This window comes from Myotis yumanensis, unplaced genomic scaffold (assembly GCF_028538775.1).
Source record: "Myotis yumanensis isolate MYYU_CA2020_CCGP unplaced genomic scaffold, mMyoYum1.0.hap1 SCAF_5, whole genome shotgun sequence".
NCBI classification, from domain to species: domain Eukaryota; kingdom Metazoa; phylum Chordata; class Mammalia; order Chiroptera; family Vespertilionidae; genus Myotis; species Myotis yumanensis.
In genome coordinates, this window is record NW_027223756.1 from 74,436,822 (window position 1) to 74,460,329 (window position 23,508).

Below are 23,508 nucleotides of genomic sequence, written 5' to 3' on the forward strand. Positions count from 1 at the left end.
GCTGCATCTCATATGTCTGACAAGTTATTTCTTATTAAAGTGGCCTGAAATTATTGTCTCTCCCTCTCCCCCCAAAGATTAAAGTGTTCATTTATTTGATATTTTCTGAGAATCTGCACTGTGCCAGACGAGGGAGTATAGACAAGAACAAGACAACTTTCCTTTCCTCATGGAGCTTATAGTCTGTCAGGAGAGAAAGAATTACACAGTTGAAGATTTCAGTGTACTTGTGTTTTGAAAACAACTATATGTGTTGATAATTACTAAGAAAAATAAAATACAAGGTACTGTGAGGGCTTCTAAAAGGGGCCTATATTCTCTGTGGGGTCATGAATTAGCTAGGTGTTCAAAACCTAAATTGGGCAGACAATCCTAGCTACATGTTTTCCCTTTCCTGTTAAATCCTAGTCTTTACCTAATTCTTGTATTCTCACAGCTCTGGCTCAGCATTAGAATCCACTGCTGCTCTGTCTACTCCTTGTCATTGGTTTTCTCTCAGAGGGAGGTTATGTATATACTAGAGGCCCGTTGCAGGAAGATTCCTGCAAGAATAGGGCTTCCTCAGGCCTATTCCTGCAAGAATAGGGCTTCCTGAGGCCTGAGTGAAGCAGTGGAGATGGGAGCAGAGCCCGGGCTCCCTTCTCCGCTGCCACAATTCCTCCCTTCTCTGCCGCCTCACTCCTTCTCTTCTCTGCCCCTGGCTTCCTCCTGTCTCCACTGCCTCGCTCCCTCCCTTCTCCGCCACCTGGCTCCCTCCCTTCTCCTCCGCCTGGCTCCCTCCTGTCTCCACCGCCTTGCTTCCTCCCTTCTTCGCCGCTTCGCTCCTCTTCAGTCTTCACTCCCAGCAGGTATATGCAAATTAACCACCATTTTGGTTGGGTTAATTTGCATATAGTCGCTCTGATTGGCTGGTGGGCGTGGCAAAGGTATGGTCAATTAGCATCTTTGTCTTTTATTAGTATAGATATTTTAAATATATTTTATTGATTTTTTTACAGAGAGGAAGGGAGAGGGATAAAGAGTTAGAAACATGAGAGAGAAACATCGATCAGCTGCCTCCTGCACACTCCCCACCAGGTATGTGCCCGCAACCAAGGTGCATACCCTTGACTGGAATCGAACCTAGGCCCCTTCAATCCACAGGCCGATTCTCTATCCACTGAGCCAAACCGGTTAGGGCAGAGGGAGGTTATATTAGTGGGATGATTGGCAGCCCATATAGTTTCTTTCAAAAAGTATCTTCCTTTGCTCAGTTCAGAATCCTCTGAGATATACTTGACTAAAATAGTATCCCCAGTTTCTCCCTACCCCCTCATCCTGCTTTATTTTTCTTCATAGTGCGTATCATTGCATTATATATACTTTAGAGGCTCAGTGCACAGATTTGTGCACAGGTGGGGTCCCTCAGTCTGGCCTGCAGAGATCGGGCCAGAACCAGCTTCTGACATCCCCCAAGGGGTCCCGGATTGCGAGAGGGCGGTTCTCAGGTGACACACCCCAGAATAGGGTTCCCTCCTCTCTTGTTCCAATGTGTCACCCAAGAACCCCAGCTGCCAAGTCACCGCAGCTCGGCAGCTTCTGCGTTGAACGTCTGCCCCCTGGTAGTCATTATGCGTCATAGCTACCAGTCAGATGGTCGGACAGTTGCTTAGGCTTTTAGATAGATAGATAGATAGATAGATAGATAGATAGAGGTTTACATTATTGTCTTCCTTCTCCACTAGAAGGTAAGTATTATAAGGGCAAGGGTTTTGTTTGTTCTCCACAATATCCACTGTGCCTAAAACAGTTATTGACACAGATTAGCTTCTCAGTAAATATTTGTCATGTGAATGAATCCCTTTTTCTTCCCTAGATTCCAACCCTTCTTGCCTTCTCAGAGCCATCTCGCTATTAATTGTGATCTTTCCTTTATCTTGAACCCTTCCATCTTAACTCAGTTTTTCCCATTTAATTATGCTGTCACTTCTAACATAAAATATAAGAAAAAAATTTTTTCACCTTCTCTCAACTTTTCTTTTCAGCATTCCTAACTCCTCCAACCTGTCCCTTTCTCATACCACCCACCAGAACGCCTCTCCCTGAAGTCGCAAATGACTTCATGTCATTAGCTCTGATGCACAGTCTTCATCCTACTTGAGCATTCAGCAGCACCCTCCCCCATGGTAATGCATTCCTGGTTTTCCTCTTTTATCTCTAATTCTTCCTGTTCTATCTACTTTGGAGATTCATCTTTCTCCAACTGGCCATCACATATCAGAATTCTTCACTATCTAGTGCTGGGCTATAAGAGTCTCCACCAAAGGAATTTAATAAATGCTCAGGGCTTCCATAATCATCCAAACAATCTATATAAAAGCCTAAGCAACTGTTACGATGGAACGACCAGTTACTATGATGTGCACTGACCACCAGGGGGCAGGTGCTCAACACAGGAGCTGCCCCCAGCCCGCAGGCCCCGATTGCTATTGGGGCCTGCCGGCCAACCTCCCAGTCTCTCCCCGTGGCTGGCAGACCCAATTACCCAACTGGGGCCGGGCCCTCGGGCTGGGATGGGGAACCGGGGGTGGGTGGTGGCAGAAGTGGCCCCTTTCCCAGGGGTTCAAGGGCTGGCTCCCTCCTTGGGGCTGGTGGCCAACCTCCCAGGTCCCTCCCTCTGACCCTCCCCCCAGCCGGCATCCCACTCAGCCCACTGCCCACCTGCTGCGGTGGCAATTGTCCCCTGCCGGCCAACCTCCTGGTCCCTCCCCCCGGCCAACAGGTCCCAATCTCTTGATCGGGGCCAGACCTCGGGCTGGGATGGGGAACTGGGGGTGGGTGACAGTGGATGCCAGCAGCAAGGGAAGGAGGAGGTGGGGAGGCAGGGAACTGTGTGGTGGCAGTGCGTGGGCGGTGAGGGAAGGAAGAGGCAGGGAGGCAGGGAACCTGATTGGCCCTGATCACCGGCCCGGCCTAGGGACCCCACCCATGTATAAATTTTGTGCTCCAGGCCTCTAGTCTATAATAATAAAAGCATAATATGCTAATTAGACCAGACATCCTTTGGGTGAAGCTGGGGCTGCAGCCGCAGGATGGAGGCAGCCACTGTGCCTGCGAGGGAGGGATCCAGGCAACTGCCCTGTGGCTTCAACGGATGGATCCAGGCAGCTGCCATGGCTGCGAAGGTCGAATCTTGCATGAATTTCATGCATCGGGCCTCTAGTATATATATAAAAGCCTAAGCAACCGAACGACCAGTCAACCAGTCGCTATGATGTGCACTGACCACCATGGGCAGACATTCAGTGCAGGAGCTGCCCCTGGTGGTCAGTGCACTCCTACAGCCAACCTCCTGTGGCCAGCCAACCTCCTGTTGTCCCTCCCCACAGCCGGGCGGCCCCTATGGCCCTAATTGGGGTGGCCAGCCAACCTCCCGCAGTCCCTCCCCCTGGCTGGCCAACCACCCACAGTCCTTCCCCCCGGCTGGCCCCAGTGACCTTAATCAGGGCCGGTCAACCAACCTCCTGTGGTCCCTCCTCTTGGCGGGCCAACCTCCCATGGCCCTGATTGGCCCGATTGCCGGCCAGGCCTAGGGACCCCACCCATGCACAAATTCGTGCATCGGGCCTCTAGTAACTTATAAATATGCATCTTTAGTTAGTAATTCTCTTCTGAGCTCCAGATTCATGTATCTAAAATATTCATATATCCAAAGTTCCTCTCCTTGGTGTGCCTTTGAAGGCACTTCAAAACTCAATGTGCCCCAAGTTGAGTTCATTATTAGACTTGGTCCAGAAGAGGCGAGCAGCCACTCCCAGACTTCTTCCCCCCTCATCACTCCCCACAGGGCCTACCTTAGTGGATGGCATCCTGTTATAAAAGCCAGGAGTTAACTTAAATATGCCCTTCTTGCTCACTCCCCATGTCAATTGAGTCTGTCATTAAGCCTTGTCATTTTTACCTTCTACAGTGCTCAAGAATCCAGTCACTTCTGTTCAGTGCTGCTGTAATCATTGTCCTCTTTTACAGGCATTATTGCTTTATAAAGCCTCCTAGCAACTTTCTTCAGTTCTGATCTTGCTCCTGCCTGAATCCAAAGTCATCTTTTTGTATAACTTTTTACTTTGAAATCACTTCAGATTTACAGAACAGTTGCAAGAATAATACAAACGATTCCCAGTTATCCTTATCAGTTAACATCTTATCACATTTGCTTTGTCGTTTCCTCTGAATGTGCATGCATGTAATTTTTTCTGAACCATTTCAAAGACACAGACACGATGCTCCTTTACTACATAAATATCTGAGTGCCTATTTTCTAAGACATTCTTTACCTAATCAGTACAATAATCAAAATCAGAAAACTTACATTGATTTCATACTAGTATCTATGCTTTATATCTTATTCATACTTCCCAAATTACACAAATTCATATCTATATATATAAAAGCCTAAGCGACTGTTTGACCATTCTACCAGTAGCTATGATGCACACTGACTACCAGGGGCCAGACGCTCAACGCACAGACATGGAAACATGAAACAGACTGATGAATCTCAGGGGGGTGGGGGGAGAGGAGTGGGCAGGAAGAGATTAATCAAAGATCTTATATGCATACTAGAGGCCCAGTGCATGGATTTGTGCACCGGTGGGGTCCCTCGACCTGGCCTGTGGGGATTGGGCTGAAACCAACTCTCCGACATCCCCCGAGGGGTCCCAGATGGCGAGAGGGCGCAGGCCAGGCCAAGGGACCCCACCGGTGCCTGAATACGTGTACTGGGCCTCTAGTTTTACTATAATGTCCTTTATAGCGAAAAAGAAAAATAGTGATACAGGCCCAGGATGCTCTCCAGATCACATGTTACATAACATGTAAAGTGCCCAGTCAGTCACCGGTGACTGACACTATACTTTCCATCCGGAAGACAAAACAGGCTGAGCGCTTAGCAGTGGTTCTCAACCTTCCTAATGCCGAAACCCTTTAATACAGTTCCTCATGTGGTGGTGACCCCCAATTTCATTGTTACAAATTGAACATAATTAAAGCATAGTGATTAATCACAAAAACAATATGTAATTATATATGTGTTTTCCATTGGTCTTAGGCGACCCCTGTGAAAGGGTCGTTCGACCCCTAAAGGGGTCGCGACCCACAGGTTGAGAACCTCTGGCTTAATGTGGTAATCTGAATGAGTTTTGCAGTTTGTCTGTCTGTTAGGACCTTGTCATTTTTAGGAGTACAGGCCAATTATTAGATTAGATTGGGATTATTTTTGGTAGAAATGCCAAACAAATGATGGTGTATGATATCAGCAGGCACATGGTGTCAGTTTTCTTCAGAACCATCTTTTAGAATTACAAATCTAACCTCACCTCTCACCTATTTAAAACAATGATCTTTCATTGCTCTTAGGATACATACCAAGTACATCTTGGTATATTGAGCTTTACGCCTGTCCCTCTAGTACAGTGATGGCGAACCTATGACACGCGTGTCAGAGGTGACATGCGAACTCATTTTTTTGGTTGATTTTTCTTTGTTAAATGGCATTTAAATATATAAAAAATATCAAAAATATAAGTCTTTGTTTTACTATGGTTCCAAATATCAAAAAATTTCTATATGTGACACGGCCCCAGATTTAAGTTAGGGTTTTTCAAAATGCTGACACGCCGAGCTCAAAAGGTTCGCCATCACTGCTCTAGTATCTTGCTCTTTGTTTCCTTTCATTTTCAAAGAAATCTTATCTCCTGCCCAAGACAGTCACACACTGTTCTTTCAGCCATGGAGGCTCTACTCCCCCTCCTCTATCCCACCCTCGTTAGCCTACTTAGCCAGAGCTTATCGCTCAGATCATTTATGACTCCAGTTTCTACACAGAAAGGACACGGAGATGGCCTTCTAGTTGGATGAGGAGGGGCGGGGTATGGGACTCTTGTTGAAATTTCATTGGAATAAACCTTTTATGTAAGGCAAACATGTCAAACTCAGAGGCTAACATGGGCCAAATAAACAAGGTTTAATTTTATGTGAGCCACAAAAAAACAAAAAGCTTCAATTTTCATGGGAATGTAGGTTTATTTCTATAGAGACATGCTGAATACAAAGGGCGGAAATAAATGAGTAATCGTTAACAGAAAATAATAGAACATCTTAATAAAAATTAATATTTTTTCTTGAACATTCACTTACCAGACATTGAATAACTGCACAAATTAATAAGGGTAGCACAGATAAACCTATTTTTCTTGTTCTCCATAAGCGAAATATTTCCTGTTGCGCACACCAAACAAGTCAGTACAAGACTAATGACGTGGCAATCAGCTGCTAAAATATTTGCTTGTTAGTATTAGTGGAGAGAAATGATGCACCTGTGCATAAGGCGTGTAAGGGAAATGAATGCAACAGGATTATAGTAAGCAGTCATTAGTGAACGTTGTAGTTATTAATAATTATGTATAACGGGATACTGTAAAAATTAAGTTACGAAATTTTTATTAAAACATTTCTTACGCCAAAACCGGTTTGGCTCAGTGGATAGAGCGTCCGCCTGCGGACTGAAAGGTCCCAGGTTCGATTCCGGTCAAGGGCTTGTATCTGGGTTGCGGGCACATCCCCAGTGGGAGATGTGCGGGAGGCAGCTGATCGATGTTTCTCTCTATCTATCTCTCTCCCTTCCTCTCTGTAAAAAATCAATAAAATATATTTAAAAAAAAAACAAAAACAAAAACATTTCTTACAATCAAAAAGCAACCATGTTTGTTACATTTGTTGCTTGGTGTAAAAAAACAAACAAAAAAAACGTTTCATACATAGCATTATATTGGCTGGGCTGCAAAAATATTCATTGAGGGCCACATGCTGCCCACAGGCCGAAAGTTTGACATGCTTGATGTAAGGTGTCCATGCTAGAGGCTGGTGAGAGTGAGGGGAGGAGAGTACTGAACCTCGTAGCCTACTTTCTCTGTTCCCTCCAAACCCTGTCCCTTGACCCAGTTTCTCCTTGACTCTATTACTGTCCAGATCACCCTCAGTTGTCATAGAACCAGGCAAGTCTTTTGGTGTTGCCTAGACCATCCTGTCGCGATTCGCACAACACTGCTTCATTGTTTTTAACAGCTGTCTGTGTTGGGGTGATAGTTGATATGTCTGTCCTCCAGGAGGACAGGTATGTTTTGCTCACGGTCGTATCACCAGCACCTGAATGCTTCACACATAAATAAAGATCCATTGGAGGGTGACTCATTCTCCTACACTACAAATGATGAGGCTGTTCCCTGTTTCCTTCTTCTGGAAAGACCTCCTCCATCTTTTCCTCATAGCTCCTATGCCCTGCTCTCCCACACCACTGCCCACTGTGAGGATTGACCTTTTTGCTTGAGCCCTTAACACCTACTTACCCCATCATAGCTTTTATTTTATTCTATTATATTTGCTGTTTACTATCTACCTATACTAGAGTGTAAACTCCTCAGACTCAAGGATTAATTTATTTACTGTCATATTCTTGCACTTTGCATACTTTTTCAGAGTAAGTTTTATAAACATTTTGGGATGAATGAATGTTAGTCATGCCTCTTTCATTATTTTCTGATCATAGAAGTAATGTATTTCAAAGTAGAAAATTGGAAAAATGAAAAGTATAAAGAAAAATTAATTGCAAACCATAGTTGTTCTGTTTCACTATTTTTCTAGGTGATAGGTTACTTTTAAATGCCTCCTTAGGTCATTTATTTACTTATAGGAATAATTTACCAAATTTTTTTTAAAAAATGGATTTTATATACATGCTTAAATCCTTTACCCTTTGTTGCTTAAAGTTTACTAATTCTTTATGGTCTAGTCATTAATTCATTGGAACTCGGCAATCAAATATTTTCATTCCTGTAGTCAACATCCCTTTGCCATTGGGTGACACATTTCTGTGGCTCTTCACTTCGCTATTGTTATAACATGGTCATGCTCTCCATCCCATCTACTGGCAATTTCTCAAATCCAAAATAACTACAGGTACCTTATTGAAGGCTGTGATATAAAAAAATGTTTAACTAAAGTAAAATTTTTACTTGAAAAAAAATATTTTCTAATAAGCAGTATACCTTTTCTAATCATTTGTTGAGGACAACTAATGGAATCAGTCACCTTGATTGAAGGCTGATTGACATGTTGTGATGGGGAATGGAGAGAATGCAGGTACTTTGGTCCAGTTTTCTTTGTAAAGGGAAGTGGGTCTTGACAACCATCACTTAGAGAGCATGCATGAAATGAGAACAGTACACATTGTCTTGGCATTGCAATTTTAAACTGATCTCATAGTAAATATATTTTTCAAGAAGTAAAAAGTCCATAGTGAAGACACCATGATTATGAAATGAGATGGGAATTAAATGGCTAGTGACAATAGAATATTTCTCTGAGAGGTTAGAGCAGGAAACTCCCAGAGGTTTTTGTTTTTAAGCTTATCAGTTATCATTTATACCAACCAAATTTGATTGTCCTAGTAGTAATTTTCATTCCCAAGTATAAAATCCAAAATTCTTGCTTTTGGTTAATAAAAGCAAAATGTAAACCGTGAATGTAAGCAAAGGGTATGTGAGACTTCATTGTACTTACATTCTTGCAACTTTTCTGTAAGTTTGGAATTCTGTCAAAGTTACCCCAAATTTTTCACTTAAAAAAAAAATTAGATGCATATATATTCAGGTTTTTAACCTTTCCTAGAAGATGTTTGTGTTTCTATTTGGCTTTCATAGCTGTCACTTACTTACAAAATCAGAATCTGATAAAATTATTTTGACAAGAGGATAAGAGACTATATACATTAATTGAGTTTCTGATTATAGAGTCTTTCAGTCCTCAACCCTTACTTTGCCCTTAATTTTTACTTCACAGGCTAATTTTGTGGTGACGTGCTAAATTTCTTTTGCTCGTACTCCTGACGTGCTTTTCTTTACACATCACCTTGATCATTAAGTTTTTCTTTTATGGCATTTTTTTTTCCTGAACTATTTGCATTTTCATCTACCAACATAATTCCTCTGGTCAAAAAGTAGATACGGTTAAATCCTGAGATTACCAGAAGTGAATGATTTCTGAAAACAAACTATTTCAATATATCATATATACATGAAATTAACCTCACCTTCTAGTAATTATTCACTTAGGTGTGACATCATTTTGTAACACTTAGGAAAACGAACATCATTTTCCAGCCACAGGTGACAAGTGACAAATCTACTTATAAGCTGTGAATCCAGACTGTGAATTTGACTAGAACGCAGGCATTTTCATGTGCAGTGAATTCTGGCTGGTAGGCAGCTGAGTGTTCCTGTCTGAGCCCCTGACCTCTCTCTCTCTCAGTCCTTCTCATCCACAGATGCTGGTCCCAGGGGGCCTCCCCTCCGGTTTGTCGTAAACACAAGCAAGGTGAAGTCAGGGCCAGTGACTGGAAAACTATAAAACGCTCTAATGTCTTATCTTGCCTTTTTCTTTATTGTTCTGTGTAGTGTTCTTTTCAGTTTCCCAATTTATTGCTAAACTGTTTGGCTTTTTAATGATCCATTGCCATATGAATCTTAAGCTTGATACAACAGGGTTCTTTCTTGATCTTTTCAATTAGTATTTTGGGTGAACATCGCTGCCAATAATTTCCAGCTGTTTTTAACTTTATGGAGACAATATAGTCATCTTGAAATTACTAAGGATTATAATCTATTTAGCATAATTTAATTTTTTGTTTTGCAGTCCCAGGCTGTCTAATCTTCCCGGCTGGTCCCTAAAGGATGGAAATGTTTTCTTGGACAAGGTAATGAGTAACTGAAGTGTAGCTACACCCAGTGGAAAACCCTCTTGTCATACGAGGGCCACCCATCAGTAATGTGATTGATGGGCTTATTCCCCCTCCCCCCCCTCCCCCCCCCATGTATTCTTTGTGAAAAAATCCCAGGATCCATGTAGGGTCTTTAGTACTTGGTGATTATTGTTTTTAAGAGCCTTTTAAAGAATCCCTGTTCAGATTCAGGTCCAATTTTCTCATGTGAAAAAATCAAGAGCTGCAAATACATTTTATCACCACGAAGAGAAAACAATTAATTTTGTAGTTGCAATGAGATTTTCAAAGGTGATATTATTTAGAGAATTCCACCAACTATACAGCTGGAGGGAGTAAACTTTAAAAGAAAACACTTTAAAATTCTCTAGTATGTGAGTTTTAAACTGCTTCTTCAGGGGTCAGATCAGGTAGGGCATTGTAAAATTGGGGTCTTTGGGGCTGAGGAGAGGTCACAGAAGGTTGCGGGAAGGTATTGTCATCATCTGATCAGATCACTTTGACCTCTGGGTGAGGAATAGACTGAGTTCCAGTGTTTAACTTCCCAGGCGGTGCGTTCTGGGAGGATTAGGGTGAAAACGTGTTCTTAGGTAAATTTTTGTGGAGGGCCTTTCAGACTATGTTCTATGATCTTATTCCAGCCTTTCCTGTTAGCCAGGAATGGACACTATAGTAGGTTATGAAAAAAGAACATAGTTCCAGGAATCTAAGATATTTGGGGTCCTCTCAACTGTAATCACTGACTAACAAGGCCTAAAGTAAATAACTTCTTTTTTCTAGGCTATTAAGTTTTTGACATTAGATTATCTTTTTTAAAAATACATTTTTATTGATTTCAGAGAGACAGGGAAAAGGAGAGAGAGATAGAAACATCAATGATGAGAGAGAATCATCGATTGGTCTCCTGTCCGCCCTCCACTGGGATTGAGCCTGCAACCTGGACATGTTCCCTGACCAGGAATTGAACCATGACCTCCTGGTTCATAGGTCGACACTCAACCACTGAGCCACTGCGGCTGGTCAACATTAGATTATCTTCACAGTAATTTCTTCCTCAGATCATTATTTAGACAGTTAAATTATAAATGAGAGACCAAAGGTACATAAAGGGTTAAAAACTTCAAAGCTCATCCATGCCATTCTTAGTCTTCTAAATCATTCTTTCCCATGTCTCAGGATTGAAAGACTGATTATGTTTAAAGATCCTTAAAATGATTCATCTAAATAAGGCATTTCCTTCCTGTAATAGATATCTATATATATAAAAGCCTAAGTGGCCATTACGACCAGTCACTATAACACGCACTGACTACCAAGGGGCAGATGCTCAATGCAGGAGCTGCCTTCTGGTGATCAGTGAGCTCCCACCGCCAACCTCCCATGATTGTTCCCCCGAGCTGGCCAGCCCCGATCAGCCAGGGGACCCCACCCATGCACAAATTGGTGGCACCAAGCCTCTAGTTGTTAAATAAAGAGGTGTTCTTTTTACAGAATTAATTTCTGTGAACTGCACCCAACCTCAAGTGCAAGCCAAGTGTATAATTTGAAATGAGATTTCCCTCACAGTTAACCCGTAAAATTATGTGACATTCATGAGTTGTGCACCTGAAATCAGTCTGACTCTTCTGCTAGCTATGAATTATTCTTCCTTGAGAAAGGCTCAGAAGCATCCCATTACTAGTGCATTGTGAACAAATGACTTGCTTGTGTACGTGAGAGCATTTCATTAGAAGAGAGCAGTGAGTAAAACACAGTGACATTGTGAGTGCGCAGAATGGCAGGCCTGCTTCTGCAGTCAGGAGGGAGAGACTCGGAGGAGGCTTTGTCATGTGAGATGGGCATGCCCTGGTGCATGAAGCCTTGTGGGGAAGATGATTATGTAGCCAGTGTAAGACCAGGCAGAACTTTGAAATTTCCCAGGACTTATCTGCAATCATTTTTAACCTCATCCTAAGGGATTTGGGAGTCTTCTCCCATTAAACATAATTGCTTATTTGTTTTTAGCTGGCAGATGCATTGTAATTAAGAACTGTTTGCAGTCTCTTTTTGGCTCAGCCTTTCACTGGTTAAATGGTATTCATGTAAAAAGAGGAATCAGAGTTTACACTGAAAGGTGAGGGGAGAAAATATTCTCTCAGGGTTCTGCTATGAGACTTGTAAAATTCAAAAGGAAAATAATATATAATTAGTACCGTATCTTCAGATAAGGATTGAGAGTAAAATCATTCAGACTGAACTATAAATATAGATACACCAGAGGCCCGGTGCATGAAATTCATGCACTCTGGAGTGGGAGGGGGGGAATCCCTGCACCCTCTCAGCCTGCGCCCTCTCGCCTGTGCCCAGGAGCCCTCAGGGGATGTCCGACTGATGGCTAAGCCGTCAGTCAGACATCCTTAGCGCTGCTGTGGAGGTGGGAGAGGTTCCCCCCACCACTGCTGTGCTCGCCAGCTGTGAGCCTGGCTTCTGGCTGAGCGGCGCTCCCCCTGTGGGAGCGCACTGACCACCAGGGGGCAGCTCCTGCATTGAGCATCTGCCCCCTGGTGGTCAGTGCGTGTCATAGCAACGGGTCGTTCCGCCATTTGGTCGATTTGCATATTAGCCTTTTATTAGATAGGATATACATAGGAATATATAGAAATATATGTTCAGTGACTAATGAAGACCCAATAGAACAAAATTCTTGTTCTGGAAAGAGCAAACTGTCAACCAAACTATATATCTATCCTATCTAATAAAAGAGTGATATGCAAATTGACCATCACTCCAACACAAGACGGCCGCCCCCATGTGGACAGCATGCAAATTGACCATCACTCCAACACAAGATGGCCAGCAGGGGAGGGCAGTTGGGGGGGACCAGGCCTGCATGGGAGGGCAGCAAGAGAGGACCAGGCCTGCAGGGGAGGGCAGTTGGGGGCAACCAGGCCTGCATGGGAGGGCAGCAAGAGAGGACCAGGCCAGCAGGGGAGGGCAGTTGGGGGCAATCGGGCCGGCAGGGGAGTAGTTAGGGACTGATCAGGCTGGCAGGCAGAAGCAGTTAGGGACAATCAGGCAGGCAGGCAAGCGGTTGGGAGCCAGCAGTCCTAAATTGTGAGAGGGATGTCTGACTGCCCATTTAAGCCTGATTCCACACCGAGCAGTCAGACATCCCTTGAGAGGTCCCAGATTGGAGAGGGTGCAGGCTGGGCTGAGGGACATACCCTCCTCGCCCCCCGTGCACGAATTTCGTGCACTGGGCCTCTAATATATATATAAAAGCCTAAGCGACCAAACAACTGGTTTCTATGATGCTCACTGACCACCAGGGGGCAGACGCTCAATGCAGGAGCTGCCCCCTGGTAGTCAGTGTGCTCCCACAGTGGGAACACCGCTCAGTGAGCTTATTGAGCAGTGGCGGCGGCAGGTGCAGCAGGACCAGAATGAGCGGGAGTGGTGCAGTGCCAGCCTGGGCTTGGGCTCTTCCCCAGCCGCTTCACACACCTGCAGGGATCTGGCCGAAACTGGCAGTCAGACATCCCCCGAGGGGTCCCAGATTGCAAGAGGGCACAGGCCAGGCTGAGGGACCCCACTGGTGCATGAATCCATGCATCAGACCTCTAGTTTTTTTTATAAAGTCATAGATAGCTTTAACTGGGTGGCACAAAAAATCCTCCATAGATTTCAGTTTCAAGTGTCAGTGAGGGAAAACAGCAACTCTAGTGGCCTTCTGGAGGCATTGCAGCAGACCCTGTTGGTGGCCCACTGTTCAGTGTGCTCTACCGTACTTCCAGCTGCCAATCCCTGGATGGTTCTCCAGAGAGTTCTTCCTGCTGTTCTAAAATGCAGAGGTTGCTATATATATATACCTCAGATTCCATGTCCCCTGGGTAGGATAACTCCAAGGTGATTTAATCACCAGCGTGTCCCCATGGATTAAGTGCCCCTTGCCCACAGAGGTGTATAGCTCAATAATGCATCCATTATTGGTCCTCTTCCTTTCCTTTTGTCACTTGCCCACCCTCCCCCTGTTTTTCAGCACCTTCCATGTAAGCTTGTGCTCACCCTTTTCTCGGGGATATTTGTGTGGGAGTCCAAGCTAAGGCAGGCATATCCAATGTGGTAGGTCATGAGCAGTGTGGCAAGTCGTACTACAAATATGCTTTTTTCTTCTGGATGATTACATTTGGTTTATAATCTCAAATAAATTGCATGCTCTGCAAGGACAAAGATTATATTCATGAAGATAATGGGGGGTGGGGTGGTAGTTTAATTCCTACCTTCTACTCTTCATCCCCCTCCTTACTTGCCCCTTGGCCCTGATTGCATAATAAAATCACTGGAGGTGCTCGTTATAAATACAGGTTCCATGACCTCATCCCCAGAGTTTCTGATCCCTTGGCTGTTAGGTAGGGCCCAGGAGTCTTGACTCCATCAGTGTGCCCATGTGTATTCTGATGTTGCTATTATTCGAGAAGCATTGGGTCATGAATTATGGAAGCAGCATGTGTCCACACTTGGCTTCCTCGAAGAGCCATCAAGAAATATGCATTCAGGTCCTGAGTCTGCCACCTACCAGCATTTGTTATCCTGAATAAGACACCTAACCTCCCTGAGCCTACACTGGAAACAGTTGGCCTGCATAACCTTCTAGCTTCCCTCCAACTCTAGCCGTCTCTGATTCTTCGTGGAAAATTTGGTTTGAGGATGAAATTTCTTTGTTGCTGTATCAATTGGATATTTCTCCCTAGAATTTTTCCTTTTCCTTTCTTTTAGGAGTTGAAGGAGTGCTCGGGCCATGTATTTGTGGATTCTGTGCCTGAATTCTGCTTACCAGAGGTAAGATTAAAGTGAATCTCGCTGTAGAAACGAAGCATATCTCATCATCTCTCAAAATGAAGTCAAGAAATAATTTTAAGGGGCTTAGCTTCTCTCTTCAAGTTGAAATGAATCTGTTATTTCAGCCACTTTGTTACACAGCTGAAATATCATTTAGGAGTTCTTTCTGTTGTCTGGGCATCATTTGTCACTCTCTTCCTCCTGTTCCTAGCTCTTTCCATAATCCCCACTGACACTTGTGCTCTTGAGCAAAGTAAGGAAATAGCTCAGACCTTTGTTTTGTAATTACAGTGCCTGTGACTTAGATTAGCCCTACTTTTCCTCGTCTTGCTTAGAGTGGGTAACTGGGAATTGCTGTTCTTCAGCCAGTGCAGTAAACTGTAAAATTTCTTGCTGACCTGAAAGATCACATTGGATATTGCTTGAAATTCACGAATTCTGAACTGAGTTATGGATATCTGTCATTTACATATTACCATCATAGTGAGACTCATTATAAGAGTCTCGGGCCAGTTTCATCCTTTAAAGGAAACAGAGATCAGTTTCCATTAGTTTTAAAGAAAACGAATCTCAGCTGACAGGCCTAATCCCCTGAGCGGCCTCGGCGCTCTCAGCAGACAGATGGAGTGTAGGGGAGCCAGTAGCTAATCCGGGGTTCCTGAGGAAGTCAGTGCAAAGCTGCCATCCTGTCTTCTCCTTGCCGCCCTATGGATCACAGCACCTGTGGAAAATTCTTGCACAGTCCAGTGCCAAAGAGAAAAGAAATGGAGAGCTCTTTCCCTTATTTTTGTCCTCTCTCCCTCTCTTTCCATTTCTACACTTTCTTTGATACCCTATAGATAACCATTTTTCTCTCTTCTAAGTACATGTATGTGCCCTTTGCTGTACCCGAGTGGAAGAAAGGAAGGAAAACAAAGAAGGACATGGTCATTGAAGGTAGCAGCAAAGGGAGAGAGTTTGAGGTAAAGTAGTAAGAATAAGGGTGAAGGAAGACAGTGATCGAGAACCCTGAGCTCTCCCTGCCTGCAGTTAGCCTCCCTATCATCTTCATTTGTCATCGAGGAACCGGTGGGGCAGTTCCCCATCTGTTCAAAGACTCCTAATCCCGGTGCTGTGATTACTTCCAGTGACCACACACGGCACTGACTGCTGCACCCTCGTTAACGGACAACAGTGTGGAACCTGAGTTGGTGTTCTCATGACTTTTTTGGCCTGCTCCATAGGGTGCTAAACTTTAAAATTAGACAATTACCATTTCGCAATTCACCTTTGGCAAGCTCAAAGAGTATTGATATATTTAGGATTCTAGAGCCATATAATTTTTTTCAACTTCTGTCATAACTTAGAGCTTATATAACAAGTTAGTAATAGTTGCTATTTTAAGGTAGAACCAGAGCATTGCATCATCAGGAGAAAATAGGCGAGTCAAAGAATCAGGAGAGAGGTGCTTACTAAGCCCAGACTTCACTGACTTGGGTGAGTCGGACAGACCTAACCCCAGTCCTCATGGAGTTTATAATTTATAATCTTGTACGACTATCTAAACATCCTACTGTCCCCTAACTTCTACACCAGGGACTGCATATAAGGCCCAGGACAGTATAATAGGCAAGCAATAAATTAGGGTTGTTTTGACCCAGTTTATGGGCTGTAGAACCCAAGTGTCCATATACAGTTTAAAATTAATCTTTATTGGATTTCACTGAGTAAAAGTATGTAAGTAAATATATAAATGTGAGTATATAAACGTGGCCTGGATATTAAATTTATTTCTCAGATGGAAAAATGTTTATGTAGACACTGTTGACATGTATGCAGACAGAGTATATATACCTATTTTTTTCCAGCTGTCCCCACCAAATTTCTCATCATTATAGACTTGGCTGATTTTTTTAGACATTAAAGAGAAATGTCAAATATTCTCATGCAGGTCCTGTACGTGGCAGGAAAGGAAAGTAGAGAAGCTTCGGAGCTTGGCTGTTGCCTCCGCTGTCCTTCCCCGTTTTCTTCTGGGTCTGTCACTCGGCCTCTCTGTCTTCGTGTCTTTGTGTAAAAGTGTTTCTAGACCCGTAGGTCATGGCTCGATCCCAGTCAGGACACATGCCCAGGTTGTGGGCTCGATCCCCAGTGGGGGACGTGCAGGAGGCAGCCGATCAATGATTCCCTCTCATCATTGGTGTGTCTGTCTCTCTCTCCCTCTTCCTTCCTCTCTGAAATCAATAAAAATATATTTAAGTAAAATCAACAATAAAAGTGGTTCCAGAGCCGTGGTGGGGCTAGGACCAGCAGAATGCTATGTGACCTTTCATGGTGAGGACATTGTCTTGGAAGTGCAGTGTATGACATGGGGTCAAGGGTGATGTAAGTTGAATACTGTCATTAAGCCTGTTATTCACACAGATTGCCATTGCCCTCGGCAGTATGTAGCTTTTGACCTCGAATCTACATGCTGTCCTCAGGAGCTGATTATGCCTCAGCAGCCTTATTAAATTAACTTATTTCATGTGTCAAGTCACTCAACCAGAAAATACCCACAGCAAAATGGTACATTGTCTCTGTCATTTGCAAAGACGGCACAGACATCTCTGTCACTTCTCCATGGGGGACATACTAGGGCAATGACCCGTTCTTCGAAAGACTTCCTCGACTCGCCGCATGCTGTCCTCAGTGCACCATGCGCTTTCCCGGGGGTAACTTCCGTGAGGGGGACTCCGTGGTTGAGGTGATTGCGTCTCAGCTTTCCCCACAGAAGGTCCTGCTTATAACTGCATCCCTCCAGCAGCAGAGCCGAGGCCAGTCCTGTGCCGGCTGTGCAGCTGGGAAGGGACAGATGAATCAGCAGGATTCTTGACCGGAAAGACATTTACTGTGTAAGGGAGAAAGTGATACTTGAGTTGCCATGGTACAGAGTAATCACTGCCATAGAGGGACATGCATGAAGTGCTTGGTGGTTCTGAGAAGTGGTTTCTTTCATCTGGGCAAATCAGTAAGAGAATCATTTCCTTAGAAGAGAGTTCTCATAAAATTTACTGAACATGGTAGCATTTTTCCCTCACCTGGCAACTTGTCTTTGCCATTTTCACATGCCCTTAATGGGAAAAGGGGTAGATTTGGGGTTAAGACTAGGGTAAAATAAGAGTATAATTTCCTTTTGTGACTGCCACTACTTTTTTCTTTTCTTTTTTTTTTTTTTGGCGGGGGGGGGGGGGGGGGGGGAGGGGGGGCGGGGCGGGATGGGGGTTGGGGGGAGCGGTTATATCCTGCACTAGTGGTCAGAAGTTACCTTAAAAAAACAACAAAAGTCAGTTCCCGCCCTAGCTGGTTTGGCTCAATGGATAGAGCATCAGCCTGTGGACTGAAGGGTCCCAGGTTCGATTCTGGTCAAGGGCACATGACTGGGTTGCAGGCTCGATCCCCAGTGTGGTGCGTGCAGGAGGCAGCCAGTCAGTGATTCTCTCTTATCATTGACGTTTCTATCTCTCTGTCTCCCTTCCTCTCTGAAATAAAAAAAAAAGAAAAAAGAAAATCGGTTCCCACGTTTGACTTTGGAGGAGCTGGTTTCTCTGTGCTGCTCCCTCAGTTCCCGCAATCCGTGGCGGGGCCACGTTGCATGCTAGTTCCCCTCACAGGGCATATTGTGCTGTCTCTGCGTCGTGTTCCCTGGTCTCACCTGCCAGGCAGCATTTATCCTCATAAGGGTGACTCGGAACTCGCTTTAGTGCATCAGGGTGCTGCTGGTGTCCAGGCTGCGTTCTCGGTGTTAGCCCTCCTGTCCTGCTACCCAACGTCAATATCAGGAAACATCCTAACGTGAGAACAAAAGTGTCGCAGGAAGACCATCATCATTCTGTAGCACCCAAACTACTCTGCATTCTGACAGCATCCTCTTTCAGTCGCAGCACGTTGATCTATGGGCTTGGAACAGATATGCATCATCCCCTCTCCTTTCTTTTCAGACAGAGCTAATAGATCTGTCTACGGTAGATGTGATCCTCATCTCTAACTACCACTGCATGATGGCACTGCCCTACATCACCGAGCACACCGGGTTCACAGGCACGGTGTACGCCACCGAGCCCACCGTGCAGATCGGCAGGTGAGACACTGCTCTACCCCGTGAGCATGAGGCCCAGAGCTCCTTCCTTCACTGGTGACTGCTTAATAGAGTGCTGTGCCAGGAGTGATCATTATTTCCTCCCAAGCAGCCAACCCGGAGGACAGGCATGAATAGACAGCTCTCTAGATAAAACAGATGGTCACTGGACTCTCCCAGAGACTGATGCTGCCAGTAGTCTTCACTAACTTTTTTTTTTTTTTTAAATCAAAACTGGAAGAAGGAGTTCCTGAGACAGCTCCTCTGTGCAGATGCTAATCAGGAGAGGTAACGTTTAATAAGATGCCACAAATATACACTGCAGAGAGATTCAGGAGAAAGGAACAGCACATTTAAGAAAAGAAATTTTACTTTGCTTTCAAAATGTCCCCCCTTTTACGGATTAGTACGGACTAAATGCAGACAGCGTGTAGAAAACAGGATAAGTCACTAGATGGGTAAGTTGTCTGGACTGTTAGGAGACTGAAACGCCGAACTCCAAAAAGTAAAACCCCAGGCCTCCTTTGACTCAGAACGTCCTGCTGTCTCTTTCTCTGCCCCTCCCGAGCCTTCATGGTTGCTGCAAGTAACCATAGCATCAGTTAGTGAGAAGAAAGTTACTCCAGGGAAAAGAATTGTGTTGAAGCAAACTAATAAGTGTGGTATAAGATGAAACTATCAAGACCAAAAGTATGGGTTCTAGTGTCTTGCAGAAGTCCAACAGGATGGAGTTACTGGAAATAAAACAATATGTCCTTATTTTTGTGTTAAATCACATTTCCTGCAGTGTGTATAGGAAAATGTAAGGGATCTGAGGAAGAGACATTATAGGACCATAAGACATGGGAGGTGATGGATCAGTTTCAGTCTGAAAAAGTTACAGCGGTTCTCCTGAAAGCTGTAACCAGAATGATAATGAGCCTGGTCCCAGATCTTAGATGCTGGGACTCATACTGCTCCTTCAAGTTGAAAGGAGGGGTGGTATTAGGAATAAATAAATAAATGGAAAGGAAATGAAGATGCTCAGCATTCAAGTGCGAATACATATGTGGTTGATTGGGACCGGATTGGAGTCAATATGGATCCTCTCTCCTGGGTTATGCAAGGGGTCTCATGCTGTTGAAAACCTGCTTCCAGCTTATTGGTCTTCCTGGAGTTAACCAGGATTCTGACAGTTCTCTGTGCATGAACCCCTCAGAGCATGCGGACCATTGATCCCATCGAGTGGGTTATTTCTTCATCCCCTCCGCTGTGGTTCTGTGGTAATCCATCTCTCGATGTGCATAGCCTGCCTTTTGTAGGTCCTTGAGTTAGGTCTTTAGGCTCAGTCTTTAGAGCAGGGGTGGGGAACCTTTTTTCTGCCAAGGGCCATTTGGATATTTACAGCATCATTCGAGGGCCATACAAAATGATCAATTTAAAAATTAGCCTGCTATACTTGGTCAAACATTTCATTAGCTCACCCATAATGCCTTGGCAGGGCCAGACCAAATGATTTCTCAGGCCTTATATGGCCTGAGGGCTAGACATTCCCCACCCGTGCTTTAGAATATTCCATATGGAATGTTATTAATCCCTAAGACACACATGAAGAAAAACTTTACCAGTTTAAATTGGTCATTTAATATCATTTTATTTTCTTTTATTTATCTATTTTAAATATATTTTTATTGATTTTAGAGAGGAAGGGAGAGAGATAACAACATCCATGATGACAGCTATAGGCTGCCTCCTGCATGCCCCAACACTGGGGATCGAGCCCGCAATCCGGGAATCAAACCTTAGTTTCATAGGTCAAAGCTCAACCACTGAGCCTCCTGGCCAGGCCATTTAATATCATTTTAAAAATCCTACCCGACCCCTGCTGCCACCAATAGCAAGTACTTCACAATCATTTAACTTTTTCTCCGTTTGTATTTTTAGTTACATAAAGGCAGCGATCTTAGAGTGAGAATTAAACCAGATGCCTATCTATTTCAGTGTTTGGAGATGAAAACATGCCAGGCTTGTTTTAAAGGTGAACTAAATCATTCATATTCCAAATTTTTAACTTGGAAATTCAATAGGAGGCTAGATTTGTATTCAACTTTATGTAAAATGGTGCCCACATTCATATGCAACAGAGGGAAAGATAATTGGAGAGGGAGAAGGCAGACAAGCCCATTTCTGTTGGATTCTGTGTTAGAGTGCAGTGTTTCCCTAGTTCTTCTATGAATTTTCATCACTTTTTTTGTTTGATTAAACTCAGGCTTCTCATGGAAGAGCTGGTGAATTTCATTGAAAGAGTGCCCAAGGCGCAATCTGCCTCCTTGTGGAAGAACAAGGACATTCAGCGGTGAGCAGAAGGCCTGTATGCCCCCCTTACGTACAGCCTTAGATTCTTTTCTCCCTGTTTATGAAAGAGTTATGTTTGATTCAACCAACATAATTTGAGAGGCAACCATGCCATGGGCAAGGTATTGTGCTGGGCCTGGGAGTTTTTAAAAACTAGTAAACAATTATCTCTGTCTTTGAGGTACTCAGGAGTCGGTGGAAATCAGACAGTTAGCAGGTAGATTACAAGTGGGATGGATGCATTAGATTTGATGCTTGATCACAGCACTGTGGTCACTCAGAGAATGAACTCTGCTTAGGGAATCTGAGGAGGACTTCCTTAGGAGTGACTTTCTTCTTAGAGGAAGAAAAGGACTTTTGCAGATGGAAAAGATTCAGGCACAGCATCCTAGGATATAGTGTATTCAGGGAACAGGGAGATGTTCAGGGTGGATTAGAATGGGTAGAGTAGAGAAGAGAGGATGAAACTAAAGAGGAAAGTTGAGGCAAGATAATGAGGAAACTTAACGTGTCACGTTTGAATATTATTGAGAGTGGGAAGTCCATCAGTGGAGGTTTTTAAGGAAGAGAATGACATGATCAAGTATTTGTTCTGGGGAAGGTAACTCTAGCAGCATGGAGAGTGGATGGAAGTATACAGATGGGGGCAGGAGACCAGCAGGAAGACAGTGTCAGAAACCCAGAGGAGAGAACAGAGGCCTGAACTAAGGCAGTAGCAATGAACATGAAGGGTCTAGCTTAAAAGATATTTCTGCAATAGAATTGAAGAGAATTGGTAAGAATTGTGAAGAAGCTGAGATGTTGTAACTAGGAAGGTACGAGGAGCCCTGAGTGGAAGCCAAGGGGGAAACCCAGGCTTGTCAATGGTCTCAGATACTGCAGGCGGATCAGCACGTAAGGTGGATGAGGCCCTTGGCTGTGGACATTTCAGAGAGGTTAGTTTCAGTGGCCCCTGGATCAGAAACCAAAAGATAAGAGCTGATGTAAGTAGAAAGATAATAGATGAGGCAAGGGGGCAGCTTGGTTCCCCTTCAGTGCTCTCACACTTCATTGGCAGCGGAGGACACCAGTCAGACCTAACATACTGCAGTGTCTCTAACCCTGCCCACCGCCTCCCTCACCTCCAGGCACACCACAGTCACCCGGCCTCTGGGCCTGGCATCCAGAGTCAAGTCAGGGCTCGTCTGTGACTTCTCAAGTAGCACGTGTTCCACAAACTCTGACCAACGCCCCTCTTTTCCATCTGTCTTGCCACCGAGTTCTCTTTCCTTCTAGATCAGTGATTATTCACCATCTAGTAATCTAACATTAAGAAAGTCAAGAATACATAAATGTAGCTAAGAGAATGTGCTTTGTTTTTATACTAGTACTGTAACTATTTCAGAGTTTGAGCATGTAAATTTCCTCTATGCATTCCTTTGTATGAATTATTTATTTTATTTAGTGTAGGTAGCCCTATTCTCAATGTTTTATTTAATACATTTATTTTTTATTTTTTTCGATCCTCACCCGAGGACATTTTCATTGATTTTAAAGAGAGGGAGAGAAGGAGAGAGAGAGAAAGAGATGAACAGAAACATAGATGTGAGAGAGAAACATGAACTGAACCCGCAACCCAGATATGTGCCCTTGCCAGGAATCAAACCCACTACCTTTTGGTGTATGGGCCAATACTACAGCCAACTAAGCCACACCAGCCAGGGCTAAATTTAATTTTTAACATCATTTTACAGAAGAGAGAGCAGGCACAGAGAGGTGAAGTAACTTGTTCAAGATCACCCAGCTACTGAGCTACAATAGTATTTGGATTCATACCCAGACAGTCAGGCTAGTCTGGTTCCAGAGTCTGTGCTCTTAACCACTGTGCTGGACCGCCTCTTGGATACACACACATTTCTTCTCACATGTGTGTGAGACCCCGTTCATGTGAGGAAGGAGGAAGGATGTATAACTGCACATTCTCTCCTGTGTCTTACGGATCTTCTTCATGCCTCTGTGTCCTCACTTGGGGATATGGTGTCTGTCTGGTTTGGGGTTAGGAAACGTTTTCTCTTACACGCACATGTCTGAGTCTTTACATGGTTTCCTTGATCTGCCCACCCACCTGCTTAATACAGAGACCCCTCCCCTAATTTTGCATTCTTATTCTCTGCTCCCTTTCCTCCTGCCACTGCTGTACCTTCTACCCCTTTTCTTTCTCTCTCCAACGTGCTCCCTGAACCACATTGGACCCAGGTCTCTACATCCCTCCTTGGAAACCAGAGAACTTTGTTTCCTTTCCCCATGGAACATGTATGCCTTGGCTCCCCTTACTTCCTCCTTTTAAATTTATACCCTTTATAATATTCTCCTGCAAATAATTTTGGCACACCAGAAATGACGTGCAAAGGTCACTATTTCCTGACTCCCAAACCCTGGGCCAAGTCTTAGGAAGTTCCAAGTCCTTATTTTG

The 23,508-nt window shown here is 44.1% G+C and overlaps 1 protein-coding gene across 1 annotated transcript in view; it reads left to right on the forward strand.

Moving 5' to 3' along the window:
• INTS9 (integrator complex subunit 9) overlaps positions 1-23,508 on the forward strand; it is a 106,099-nt gene that overhangs the window by 31,151 nt on the left and 51,440 nt on the right. Inside the window, exons 3-6 of the mRNA XM_070415517.1 lie at positions 9,727-9,787; positions 14,567-14,629; positions 18,586-18,725; positions 20,971-21,057. Coding sequence (XP_070271618.1) covers positions 9,727-9,787; positions 14,567-14,629; positions 18,586-18,725; positions 20,971-21,057 — 351 coding nt within the window. The remainder of the gene's footprint in view (positions 1-9,726; positions 9,788-14,566; positions 14,630-18,585; positions 18,726-20,970; positions 21,058-23,508) is intronic.